At 35.8% G+C, this 14984-nt stretch overlaps 1 protein-coding gene across 1 annotated transcript; it reads left to right on the top strand.

Moving 5' to 3' along the window:
- Positions 1 to 1057: 1057 nt before the first annotated feature.
- LOC149948715 (uncharacterized) lies at positions 1058 to 2209 on the top strand. Its single transcript, XM_090171135.1, has one exon. It carries the CDS (start codon positions 1058 to 1060, stop codon positions 2207 to 2209), a length of 1152 nt encoding a protein of 383 aa, XP_090027261.1.
- The last annotated feature ends 12775 nt before the right edge of the window (positions 2210 to 14984 follow it).

Consider the following 14984-nt stretch of genomic DNA (forward strand, 5'->3'; position numbering starts at 1 on the left):
ATCGTGTTAATCGCGATTAAATTTTTAATCCGATTTAATCACAAGTTAATCTGTTTAATCGTGATTTAATCATCTTAATCGACTTACACTCAAAGCTTAATTGTTTTATAGGAAAAATAGGATTATATTTCTAAAAATATAAGACTTTATATTTTATAGGACTATTTTTCAAAATTATAGGAGTAAATATGCTATTTCATTTAATAACGTTATGCATTTAAAAACAAAATCTATATTTACATTGTTAGTGAAATAAATCTTTGAATTTCATTTAAAAAAAACTATTTAACCATTTTATCACAAAAATGTACAAGTAGTTAACCATGTTAACAATAAAAAAAGTATTGACTACAATAACTTTGTATAGGAATTTATAGACCAGTGGGGAGAGAACTTGTAAACTCAACGCAGAAAGAGTTGATTCGAGTTTTAACCCAGTGCCACAAGTTGAGATCGAACCCGGCTCCTCTTGCTGCGAGGCGAAAGTACTAACCACTCACTTCGGCGCTGCCTACCTTGGTGCGCTCTCTCTCGCTGATATCCTATACCAATGATCTTGACAATATCCTCTCATCGACAGTAACTGATCTCAACCCTGACGCTCTGCCGTTTGTCCCTTATAGCTGTGTTATCCTTACCGTCTCCTGATGATTTTTATCCTCGAAACTCTGCGCCTTGTGCTTTTACCTTTTTAGCAACAAATACTGGGTCTTTGATTAGTAAAATCCTTGAACCGCGTGCGTTGGTCTGGGAACTGCGAGGGGAACTGGTTCCTGACTGTATTGCCATAACAGAGACCTGGTTAAATAAGGACATATGTTCTGAATTGTTCCACATTCCGGGTTATAATTCCTTTCGCTCCGATTGTGATTGGTCAAGAAGCGGGGGATGTGTTCTGTATTTTCGATCGCACCATGTGGCTACTGTTAATCGCTCCCTAACTTCTCCAAACAATTTGGCTTGCCAAATTAAACTTGATAAAAAATTATTTATTGCGTTATGTTGCTATCGTAGCCCTTCGGCGACTCCTGAGTTCTTGAAGATTTTATTGGGGACGATGGAGAAAGCCTGCAAGTTAGCTGACCGTGTGCTTATTATGGGGGATTTTAACGCGCCTGCGATAAACTGGGCTTCTTGTACCACAGGTAAGGGGGTTAGATCTGTTGAGAAAAGGCTCCTTGATACTGTGTCTTCCTTTCAACGAACGCAACATGTTTTTTCTCCCACTCGCCGCCGTGTGAACAATATCCCTTCACTTTTAGACCCCATTTTTACTTTTAATTGGGATTCTGTTCATGACCTTTCCCACCTTCCCTCCCTTGATAAAGGCGATCATGATGTTCTCACTTTCTCTTTCGACGTCCAATGTTCCCTTCCGGTGCCCATTTCCCCGTCTACACGCTTTGCCTATAGTCATAGGGACTATGATCTATTTCGCGCTGCACTGCTTTCGAAGGATTGGTCAGCCGTCCTCGATGCCCCTACCTTGGACGAAATGCTTGATATCCTTCTCCTTTACGTTACTGAAGCCAGGGACGTGTCGGTGCCCTTGATCTCCATTAAACCCACTAAACGTTCGGGTCTGTTGAGGGAGCCCAGGTGGTTCAAGGAAACCGAGCACCTAATTCGAGACACGCGTTCTGCCTTTCGTATATTCAGAGCGTCACCTTCTACTGACAACAGACACGCATTTGCGAAAAAACGTAACTTACTTACTAAACACATTCGTTCCGCGAAATATAAGTACGAAGCCCGTTTAATTGATGAAATCCCTACCAACCCCAAGGCGCTCTACTCGCGTGTTTCCCGTTCTCTTAAACCCAAACCCTCTCTGATGGTGGTGGAGAACTCTGCGGGGGTATTAATCCGCGATCCGGTTGAAGTGGTAACGGCGCTTAACGATTTCTTTAGCTCCGTGTTCACCCGCGAGCCCGATTTGGAGGCGGTATATCTGGGTGACTTTTTCGCTGGTTTTGACCGTTCTGAGCCCTCTGATTTTGTTTTCAGTCCCCTAGACTTTGGCCTATCGTATTCCACAGTCCGACGACATTTAAAGCGACTGCCCACTTTTAAATCCCCAAGGCCTGATGACCTTCATCCGCGATTACTTTCAGAGGGTTCAGCCATCTTAGCTTCCCCTCGATCTATTAGCCATTTTCAATTACTCTATTTCGTCTGGTCGTCTTCCACTTTTATGGAAGCGGGCTAATGTTACCGCGATCAAAAAACTTCCTAACTCCAACGCGGTTGACACTTTTAGGGGTATGAGTCTAACCTGTCTGCCGTGTAAGGAACTGGAGACCAGCGTACGCGATTCCTTGGTGGCGTTCCTTACTAGCCGATCTTTCTTCTCGAGAGACCAACATGGGTTTCTCTAAAGACGTTCGTGTTTTACGAACCTCCTCTGTCCTCTCAACCCTCGAGGAAGTCACTACGTGCCTAGATTTGGGGCATTCCGTTGACTTGGTCTATTTAGACCTACGCGAGGCTTTCGCTGCTTATTCGGAAACTTGAGTATTTAGGGGTTCCACCTTTGATTGGCAATTGGATCGCGGATTTTTTGAGTGGTCGAACGCAGCCAGTGGTCCCGCGTGGGGTCTGTTCGGAATGGTGTGAGGTGACCAGTGGGGTGCCTCAGGGATCTGTGTTAGGCCCAACTCTTTTTTTTTATATTTATTAATGACCTTTGGTAATCAAGAAGTCTTTTCTCATTGTTTGCCGATGACAATAAGATTGGTCATAAAATAGCTTCACCGACTGATTCGCTATTACTCCTCCTCGAACGGTATGAGCTTCAACACTACTAAATCGGTTGTTCTCCATTGCGGGGCTAATAGCCCTCGCTATAAGTACAGTTTGGGGAGTAAAGCGATAGAGGCGCATGCTGTTTTTCGGGCTTCAGCGCGGGACAAGGGCTTTGTATATGCTGCGGAGAACATTATCTCATTTTAGTGTCAAATCTTTCAAAATCCTGTACAGTGTCTACATTCGCCCTCACTTAGACTACTGTTCCAGCATTTGGTCCCCCCACCTGGTCAAAGACATTGAGAAGCTGGAAAGGGTGCGAAGAAAGGCCACGAAGCTAGTTTCAGGGTTCAGAACCTTACCATATGATGAGAGGTTAAAAAGGTTGGGTCTTCCGTCCCTTAAGGACAGACGTCTTCGCGCTGACTTAGTTGACACCTTCAAAATAATTTATGGCCTGTATGATGTTACAGCAGTTGACTTCTTCGACATCAAGTGGGAGGGGCGAAAGGCTCCCACAATCCGTAAAAAGTGGCGCAACGGGGTCGCTAGGCGGGTTTTCTTCAACGGGTTGTTAAATTTTGGAATGATCTCCCGGCTGCCGTTAAGACCAAATCCTCCGCATCGGCATTCAAGTGTCGATTAGATACATATAAAAACTGGGGCTGAACTGTTGTTCATTTCAGCATTACTTACAATTAGCCTTTTTTTTAAATTTTATTACTGTCGCTTCATATGTATCTATCTTTTTTTTTTGTGAAATTCTGTTTTTTTATTTTCGTTTTTCGGGCACTATCATTGTATCAATTAATATTAATGTAAATAGTTTCTTTTGTTTCGAGCGTTATAGTATTTTTTGTTTTGTATCGCGTATCAGGGCCCAATAAGTGTACAGCTTTTTTATCCTGAATGAAAAACATTATTATTAATATTGTAACCCGGCCACCTGTTAAAGGCATTAAAAGTCGCTCGATGACTTGGGCCTAAGGTGGTGCCAAGGGTATTAGCCTAGCTGATAATAATTATTATTATTTGAAATGGTCCAAATCAAAATTATAGGATGTTAAGGACCTTTTGGGGATTTTTCAAAAAATATAGGATGTTTTAGGACATTTTTGAAAATATACGATTTTATAGGAATTATAGGACCTGAGGTTCCGTACGAACCCTGTTATATCAAAAAAAAATAAATAAATTGATTTCTACGAAGAGTTATTTTAACATTTCTCGTTGAACGAAATCCGTGTCAAGCTTGCGAAGGCACATGTTTCATTTTTACGACCCAGATGGATACTTCTGCTTATAAACTTCCGCTATAACGAACATCCTAGAAACGGCGATCAGATTCTGTCAATTCCTTATTCACCTCGGTTAATTGTTACGCAAGACATTGCCATCGTTTCAACGTCGATAGCGACAAGAAACACACGTTTATTATAGTTCCCATTCAAGAAGGTTATCCTGGCAAGCAGCAATGTCAATTACATATTGCGCAAAAGCAAATATGAAACTGATAGTAGCTTTCCTCTCTTTTACAAGTGCCATTCCGAAGGGTTTTAAGGTTGGGCTTTTTCTGCCGAAGTCAACCAACCCAAGCAATTCGAAAGTATCGTTGGAACAATGCGAGTCCTTACTACTTCCAAGAAGCGAGCGGTTGATAATATTTTATCTATTTTCCAAGTGCCGGATTATCCTAAAAAACCGCGTTTGTACATCAATAAATGTATAGTAACGAACCGTGAGTTTTTCACAATGAAAATCTGACGGTGTTTTTTCACAAACGTTAGAAATGGATTGCAGATATAATAAAAAGAGGATTAGTTTTCCAATCTAGGTGAAGGGTTAGGCTTGGCATTCGTACTTGTCAGTTAAATGATCGGTCATACGGTCATTTCTTTTGGGATCGAGGCTCGATTTAAGCGATTTATAATCAATAAAAGATTCAAACTCAATAAAAAACTATGAATATACTACAAGAATCGATTAATGGCCGACCAAAATCGATTAATATAAAATAATCTATTAATATCGAACAATATATTCAAACCCATCAAAATTCCGATTAATATTCTACAATAAAACATTCACACCCATCAAAATTCGATTAATATTCTACAATAAAACATTCACACCCATCAAATTTCGATTAATATTCTACAATAAAACATTCACACCCATCAAAATTCGATTAATATTCTACAATAAAACATTCACACCCATCAAAATTCGAGAAATATCCTACAATAATCGAGTAATTGAATACAATCGGATATTTTAATACCATAATCGAGTAATTTAATACAATAATCTAGTAATTGAATACAATAATCCAGTAATTGAAGACAATAATCGAGTAATTGAATACAATAATAGAGTATTATAATACAATAATCGAGTAATATCCTACAATGATCGAGTAATATCCTACAATGATCGAGTAATATCCTATAATGATCGAGTAATATCCAACAATAAGCGATTAATTTCCGACCAAAATCGAGTAATATCCTACAAGAATCTATTAATATCGAACAATATATTCAAACCCATCAAAATTCGATTAATATCGTACAAAAATTTATTAATATATTACAATAACTTAAAAATAAATTGTTTTAATTCATCCATTTCAGTTAAAAAACAGTGATATTGTAAACGACGTTCAACTTAAGCCCTTCAATGATCATAAATCGATTAAAACCTATCAAAATTCAAATATTTTTAAAATAATCGATTAGACACCCTATACAAATCATTAACTGATCGAAAAATGTATCTAATTCATCTATTTCAGGCAAATAGATGAATTGGACAATCGAATAAAAGTACAATAATCGATTACTAACCTACCTACAATAATATAATTTATTAATAATAATAAATTTAATTTGAATTATGTTTTTAATGATTTTTGATAGTTTTATATATAATAGAATAAAAAAAAAATTCGTGCATCGATAAGGAACAGTTGAAAATTTAATTGAATTACTACTTGTAATACAAACAATATATTATAGCCGATCCAAATAATTATTTTTGTATATTATTTCAATTGCGGATTGAAATGAGAAATCCACGTCTATTTATCGTTTAATTTAGAAAATGAAAGTAAAATGCTGAGACACCGAATTCACTAATAAAGTCAATAAAGGCAAGACGTTTACACGTAGCTGGCATTTTTCTTAGTAAGAAATAAAATAAGGTGTATTTAAATAAGTGATTATAATTTAAGGGCTTGTCTCCATTCAAGCAGAAAAAAATATAAAAACGCTTCATTTTAGTTTGGAGGGGGGCGGGGTTTGAAGAGAGATGTACCCCCCAATTACTTAGTCAGCGCCATCTTACGCCATGTAATATACCGCATTACTCAGGAAAGGGGGTGGTGGAGATCAAATTGAAGAGTGGGGAGGGAGAGTCAAGAATGCGTGGGGGGGGATTGTAACGAGCCGGCGTCAACACCCCCGACGATTTCCTAGAAATCGAGCGACGCCGGGCTTTGTGGGGGTTAATCCCCAACCCCCCGAAAGTCCCCTCTCGCTTTCAGGGTTGTTGAGAGCGCGAGGGGGGATGGGAATTGTTCTTGTTGGATGGCGAAGTTTCGGCTTCCTGGAAACGGCCCCCGAACAAACCGAAAAATCTTCATTTCGAGCCCCCCCCGCCTTCGCCAAAGTTTTCAATGAGGAAAATGCCATCCCATTCAAAAAATCCCCAGTGTGGAAGAGCTTGTTCACACCCGCGCCAAATGAACAGTCAAAACCACGAATTTATCATAAATATTTAATTTTATAACCATGGTGGAAGTTCTATACTAAATTTACAAAATTATTGCACGACGGATACTTCATGAAGTATCCGTCGTGCAATAATTTTGTAAATTTAGCACGAATTTATAGTTTCAAATCTACCTCTTCCAAAACGACGAATTTAAAGGCTGTTTTGAATCATATAATAAGTTAATTACGGACATTTTGCCTGTTAAATGGTACGAAAAATTAATACATAACATGAACTAATTACGATTTTCAATGTTATTTAATCACTCTATTTTAGAAATATTTATGGAGTAAAATAATATATATAACCATATTAATTTCTATATTTAAATGTTTGTGGGGAAAATAATCCAGAACTTTAAAGGCTTAAAAACAAAAAAAACAGTGATAAAAGTTTTATTACGAATCTAAATGATATTATATCATTTACTTCTAATTCCGTCATAACCTGATGTTCGGCAGGGTTGGCATAGAACCAGCCATACCGGTTATAGCCACCTGGTTAAAACCGGTTATAGACACTTGAAAAAATCCAGAATTTTTTGGCTTTTTTTTAAAAAAAATTACAATATGAATATTTTAGTAAATTAATAGTTTTTATTTAGAAATTTAGTTTATTTTTTGTTTCATATTTAGAAACCGGTTTACTTTTACCAGTTTTTCGGTAGGTTTAAAGTTCCAAGGTCCGCTTCCTCGCTTCTGTCCGTGCGTCATACACAAAAAATTTCGCTTTATTTGTTTAGCTCATTATTTACGACAATAACGGCAGACAATTTCTACTTGCATATGTAAAAGGCACTGTTTATATTTTAGCCGGTTATAACCGAAAAAAAAACGGTTATAGCCAATTAAAACACTGGTCTGGATTTTTTCAAAAAAAGGCGCCTTTTTTCCAACCCTGATGTTCGGTCAAGATATTAGGCTAAAAAAACGCCGACGAATTTCTTAAAATCTTCAATTAAGGTCTGAAGGATAAGACCCCAATTTAGAATTACCCAAAATGGTCTCGTTTGTTTACAGACTTTTCTTAAAAGTCCACAACTTAATTTAGTACTTTTTTGGAACAACCCAAAATGAAACTTTTCGGTGTTAATAATTATATAAATTGGTAAGAAATTGGTCAGTGATATGTTTGGACTTCAAGGACAAGGATGGGATGGATGGATGGAGAGCAAACCCTCTACTGGAAGTCCCTCGCCAAGAAAGGTTAAAACCATAAACCCATTCGGAGCAATCTATCAAGTGAGAACCGATTCCATCTTGACCGTCAAAAAATTCCCACCAGAGCCGTGTTTTCCTTTGAAACGCGCCGGCTGACCCCCTCCCCTCCCCCACACGCTCTCTACACTCCTTCGAAAACTGGAGAGTTGACCGGAGGCCATTTCCTTAACTGCGGGTTCTTCCTCATCCTTGAGACTACATTTTTTAGTTCGGCGCCTCGTAGATGGAGAAGGAGTTATACTCTGATAAATGGGCCAATTTCGTTTCGGTTGACACCATTGCAAAAGGTAAAGCGGCCATTAGATATCTGCAAAACTGGATACCAGGGTAGAGACGGAGAGTTTATAGAGGGATTCGTCGCTGTCTGCTCCAGGAATAAGAGTCGCTTCAAGGTTCAACTTCAAAGCGTTATTTTATTATTAAACTAAAATTTTAAAGTAAATTGAAGGAACAGGCAGTCCTCTATCTAGTGGCATTGCAGGTTGGCGTAATTTCAATAAATTCTTTTTGAATAGGTCTTTTCATAAAATTTTATAGGAAAAATAGGAATTTTAGAGGTGAATTATAAGAAAAATAAAAAATTAAATAGGCGAATTATAGAAACAATAGGACACTAAAATTTCGGAAAAATAATAAGGTAATAAACCTTTCTATAAAATAAGCTACGTTTTCTGAACTTGTTTTATGTAGCTCATTCTTCACGAAATACGTAGAAGCAGCAGCAACATCAAACCAGAAGGCCAATGTTACTTAATATAAAGGCCTATTAAAATTAAGAATTAAATAGTATGAATAGACACTGATCACTCCCCGTAATCTGTGTACATTGACGGTACTGAAGTGATTACGTAACTGATCACAAAATTAAAATTACCAAAGGCAGTACAGCAAACTACCTATTAGAACGAACTAGCGGTTATACTTAAATTAATATTAAAATATGATCAGTGCTTTTCTCGCCAAATGCTCGATGTACACTTAAGCGCCGAACTAAATGTATCCCTTTTCGCCACCTTGTTTATAGAAATATCTCGACCTTGCAAAGAGAGGAAATGGTGCGGGGGGAAAAGCAATCTTAATTATAGCGGGAAGGCGGCTAGAGCGCGGGGGGGATAGCGTCCATCCAGAGCAGAAAAGGAACAATAAAAAAAGTGGGTGAGAAAACGGGTGGATTGGTTTATTTATAGCTTTGAAAAGACGCCACTTTCTGGCCTTTTCCGTATCCCGTAATTGAAACCGTGTCTTAGCTGGTAATTAAGGCGAAGGCAGGAACCCACTTCGAGGCGCCCGCGACCTCCGTTAACCTATTGCCTGGTTCGGGCCGCAGTGCCGGGTGAGGTACGGGCTGGGATGGAAGAAACAAGACGATGATGACGGGTTACAAAGGGCCCAACGGAGATTCTGCTCCCTGATAAGCGAAAAAGAGTCGATCGGGCCACAATAGGATCCCTTCCCAAGGATTTTCGACTGCTATAAATATTTATGAGCGTTTCTTGGAAAAATACATTTTTAGGCCCATTTTATTCCAATAATAACAGTCGATCACGGAGGAAAAAACGAAAAGAGCCTTTATCGATTATAATAAGCTCGAGAGTTAAAATTTAAAGAAGATATTCGACTGTTTTCGGATGTTAGTTCTATTTCAGGTTTCCTACCATATTTTCATATTCAAATTCCCTGATCTTTTTAGGACCAAAATATATTTTACTGTTATCAGACGTGAATGAATATTTTCACCATATTTAAGTGTAAACGTTTAGGTTATGTTATGTTTCACTTTTATCAGAAGTTAATGAATTGTTTTCTCCATATTTTAGTATAAAAGTTTAGGTTATGTTATGTTTCACTTTTATCAGAAGTTAATGAATTGTTTTCTCCATATTTTAGTATAAAAGTTTAGGTTATGTTATGTTTCACTTTTATCAGAAGTTAATGAATTGTTTTCTCCATATTTTAGTATAAACGTTTAGGTTATGTTAGGTTTTACTTTTAACAGAAGTGAATGAATTTATTTCCCCATATTTTAGTATAAACGTTTAGGTTATGTTAGGTTTTACTTTTAACAGAAGTGAATGAATTTATTTCACCATATTTTAGTATAAACGTTTAGGTTATGTTATGTTTCACTTTTATCAGAAGTGAATGAATTGTTTTCTCCATATTTTAGTATAAACGTTTAGGTTATGTTATGTTTCACTTTTATCAGAAGTTAATGAATTGTTTTCTCCATATTTTAGTATAAACGTTTAGGTTATGTTATGTTTCACTTTTATCAGAAGTTAACGAATTGTTTTCTCCATATTTTAGTATAAACGTTTAGGTTATGTTATGTTTCACTTTTATCAGAAGTTAATGAATTTATTTCACCATATTTTAGTGTAAACGTTTAGGTTATGTTAGGTTTTACTTTTAACAGAAGTGAATTAATTTATTTTAGTTAATTTTGTTATTAAGGCGACTCTACAGATTATGTTTTAACTACTAAATGTTTTATTGCAACGTGGGAATTACAACGTTTAAAAATTACCAAATGTTTAATAATACTAATCCCAGAATTTACCATACAAATATAGTTAAATTAACCAAATAAAATTTAAAGTTTTAAAAATTATTCCCTAACATGTGGTAAGACAGTCATTTTCTAGAGATACCCAAACAGTATTTATTACAGTTAGCGAGAGTAAAATTTACTTATTTACCTAAGCGAGTGAGTTTTATGTGTAGTCTTTTATTTATAGTAGGCTAATAGTAATCCTATTTGCCGACAGATATTCGTGACATTATCAACATTTATTCGTAATAATATTTTCAGAACAAGGTTTGCTTGTGAAAAAAGAATTGTTTCAATTGTTCATTTTTTTGTTTATAATAAATAAATAAATCATTTATGCCAATTTTTTTTTCGCAATTCTATTGATAATTTGCGTTCATTGCTAATGTAGATTAAAATTAAAATTTACACTAATTAAATTTAATTAATACTTGTCATTATTTAGCTTTGAATTGACATCCATCAGCAACCATTTGTTTTGTAAATTTTGATAAATACATTTAAATCAAAAATTAAAATCATATTTCTTTGAAAAAATTCCAAAAAAGTCTAATTGCACGTTCAATTTCCTATTCAAACCCCTTATTAAATTTTGAGAGAGTTGTTTGGCGTTCGTTAAGAAATTGAACGAAATCTCAAAACACATTCGTGGCGCGTCGGTCTCCCAGAAATTCAAAATAACCGTACCTTTTTTAATGGGAAGAAATAACATAATTCATCAAGAGAGTCAGAGCCCATTTTACCATCGTAATACGGTACTAGGAAATTCCTCAGACCGTCAGTCGCTAGTCTAACCGGTTATGGCAACAAATTTATTCCATTCTATCTGGCGTTTCTAAGATTTCGCCCCTGTTACGACTCAACCCTTCTTAATACATAATTGACCACCAGCCCAATCTGACTACGTAGACGAAATATTTGGCATTCCAAACATAACCACCTCCCTCCACCCAACTTCAAGTTGCTGTATAAGTTAAACGTTAAATTAGACCAGAACCTACCTAATATTTTCCAATTTATAAGAAAAAAATTAATGACATCGCGCGCATTTCGGTGGTTTTCTTCCTAGTGACCTTGTCCAAGGTCGAATAAAACGGTAACCGAATTAATTTATTAAACTTGTCGGTAAAAAAAAGGAAATTTCGATGGTTAGTTGATAGTTTAATCAATAAGGCGAAGGAGGGTAAAGTATGCCCTATACGAAATGATACGTTAATTCCCGGTGATTATCATCTATAACGGTAGGGAGTATACGAGACAAATTAGCGTCCTTGATCTATTTGAGTATCGATTAACGCGTAGGACTTTATCCAGGCCAGGTTTTCAATTCCTGTTCTCCTCACGATGGCTTAATTCATTTAATATAACCACCACATTTGAATATAAATTTATTTAATAACGACGAACAACCTTGTCTGTCGGCGTTATGTACGATCTTTTTGTCTTCAATTTTTACGATTTGGCGACACCTACTACATTTTTGTCAAGCTGAACCGGCGCGAGTAGATGACAAAATCCCACGTGGCTTCGGCGAGATTCAGTCTGACTCAGCCGGGAACGCGACAATAACAATAAAAGCAACATGTACCAGATAGTTGAAAATTTCTTCAAATTTCAATGTATTATTTAAAATATATTTACTACATCAGGGGGAATCGGGAATATTGTGTGTACTTAATTTCCGTGACATCTTGTTATTTACTTGCTCGTAGACAAACGCCCCAAAACAAGTGCCGAATGAAAATTTTCTAGACAGAAAATTTAAGTACACAATCCCCCCGATATTACAACTATATTTTAAATATTAAATTTAAATTTGAAAAATTTCCCAATCATCTTGTACATTAACTTAATAAACCCAAGAAGAATTTGATAGATTATGCATTTTTCGAGTTACCTGGATTTGGAAATAAGGTAGAGGAACCCGAAAACGTTATTTAAATTAATTTTTAGGCGAACCGAATTAGCCAGATATCTCACTTAAAATTAAGATTTCATAATGAAAGCGAAGTATTAGTTCAGAAATGTACTAGTTTAAAATATAATGTTCAACCAAGTCGCTCTTAATTTAAAAAAAATATGTAACTTTTAAGACAAAAATCGCCAAAAACCACTAAAATGGGAAAATGTTCAACTTCTTTTTCTCAAATTCCAAAAATGTATAACGGGCTACCGAGGGCATGCCATTTGCTTTCGATTGACATACCACCGACCCTTCTGGACCTAATTATTGAAGAGTTATGTGGAATAGAGCATCGGCTACACTGTGGTGTGTACACACAAATACCTTAGGATTGTGTGTAAAGAGTTTGAACTGAATGCAAAATTGTACCAAGAATATATTAAGATTGAACACCGTGTTCACACTGTAATCCCCTGGAAGCAAAACCACGAGAAAAAAATTGCGGTTGAAGTATATTTAGAATTTTATTCAATCTAGGGTGATTACAGGATATTTTACAATCCTTTAAAGAAATTATATGAAATTTAATTTAAAATATTTCTAGCTACTTGTGCAAGACAAAACAAATGATAGTAAACGGTCCAATAACGTGACCGAAACTAGTCATTAAATAATAATAATAATAATAATAATAAAACCAGGGTTTAATTTTATAATTTTTTTTTAAATAAACATTTTTGTGCACTTTTAATCTTTGTCGACTATTACTCTTAATTAGTATCTATAGGAAATTTATCAATGAAATATAGGAAAAAATTAATTATAGAATAAGAGAAAACGGATGTCAAAATTGTTTAAAGGGGTTATATCATTAAAAATAAAGTTAGTAACCGATAGAAATAGCCGAAAAGTGTTGGAAATAAGCATCTTTAAAAACTAGGACGTTTTAAAGACAGCTAAGGATGTAATATCAAAGCTCTATTATAACTTCTTCAGACTTTAGAGTTAAAATATAAGTTATTATAGGAAATTTAATGAAATTATAAGAGAAAAAAGGAAGGACGTAAAATTATAGAAAAAAATAGGAAATATAGGAACTGTGGTCACCCTGTTTAATCCGATTGTTTAAAATCAAATTTTAATTTAAATAAATGTTGTCGCAAAATACTAATTTCCAACCTCTACATTTGGCGGGAAAACAAAAGTTAGCCATTTTCGGTGTTTTACAAACAAAATAATTCGAAATTGACAACACTGCAATATTTTTTCGCTGGCAAAAAAAATGTGGGTCAAAACATGAAACGTAAAATAATTTAATTTCCTTTACATTAAGACGATTGTAAAAGACTAAACTAGGTTTCATAAGCCTCGTCCGAAAAAGGGTAAATACGTGTTTTCCTCGACGCTTAAATTTAAAACATTTAATTTAACATTATCTCTTATAAAACGCCATAAAAAGGGACAAAATTAATAATAAAAAAAAACCAAGCGTATGAACTTTGCCCTTTTAAACCGGTTTTTAAAAGCTAAAGAGCAAAGTTACAACAACGCAAAAAGAGAGAATGCGAAAAAATATTTAAAAGTCGTTGGGCCATAACTGCGTAGTTTTTGTTTTTGTCTCTGGCTTTTAATAGGGCTCTCGAACGTCAACTGACGAATATCCTCGTCGCGGCGGAGGAGAACGCGACTCCTGGACGTCAAGGAGCGGGGAAAGCTGCCAATAACATCGGAGGGGACTAAATTATAAAACACAAGAACCTTTGAAAGGGGGGTGACGCGGGGGGTCTACTGGCACGTTGGTGCTTGCTCAATGACATAGCGGTGTCCTTGATCAACTTTTTTTTCCAGGGTTGCGAGGTACTGGCAAGACGCCGGGGTGATTAAACGTATTCAGGGATTCCAACATGGCGGCACCCGCGCGAAGCAAAAATTACTTCCCTCCCCACCCTCGAGCTCCTTCCCAAATATTACGGGAGTTTAAAAAAAAGATTTATATAAGTAAAATAGACGGAGTTAAATTTGGTAAATAACGTTATGGTATGAAGTTGTAAATAATTGCAAATAATATATTTCCGTGAATTATTTACAGTATTTTAAACTTAAACCTACATAGAGGTTAACGGTAATAGTTAGTGTAGGGAGCTGTTGGCTCGCGTGGCTTGCCACAACCCTCCTACGCGTTGGAACCCGCCACCCGAATTAATGGCTTTAAAAGTCGTTTGAGGACTTAGGCCTAAGGTATTAGCCTAGCTGATTATTATTGTTTTTAAGGAGATAAAACCATAAAGATTTAGAAGATACTTGTAGAGTAATTGAAATAAAGTTTAAGATCTTCCTGTGACTGATTTTCTTGATTTCACATGTTGTTATATAATATAAATTGCTCAATATTTAGTATTTACCATTATTTACCATTGGTATGCGCAATATTAGAAAAAAGTGGTATTTTTGGAACACTGATTATACACACTTCTACACTCCTATATCAGGTGCATACTTAATCGGATTTCAAATTTTATAACGATCTAATTTTTGGAATATCTATTTTTACTGATGAGTTATTCTAGTTAACCGTGATTGAATCATATTAATCGGGATTGAATCTCCATAATCGGGATTGAATCATCTTAATCGGGATTGAATCATCTTAATCGGGATTGAATCTCCATAATCGGGATTGAATCTCCATAATCGGTATTGAATCTCCATAATCGGGATTGAATCTCCATAATCGGGATTGAATCTCCATAATCGGGATTGAATCTCCATAATCGGGATTGAATCTCCATAA

Source organism: Leiobunum rupestre, chromosome 4 (genome assembly GCF_980474605.1).
Source record: "Leiobunum rupestre chromosome 4, qqLeiRupe1.1.hap1, whole genome shotgun sequence".
NCBI lineage: Eukaryota > Metazoa > Arthropoda > Arachnida > Opiliones > Sclerosomatidae > Leiobunum > Leiobunum rupestre.

Excerpts from the sequence above, each read along its gene's own strand:
- LOC149948715 (XM_090171135.1), top strand. The coding sequence starts at position 1,058 with ATGGAGAAAGCCTGCAAGTTAGCTGACCGTGTGCTTATTATGGGGGAT.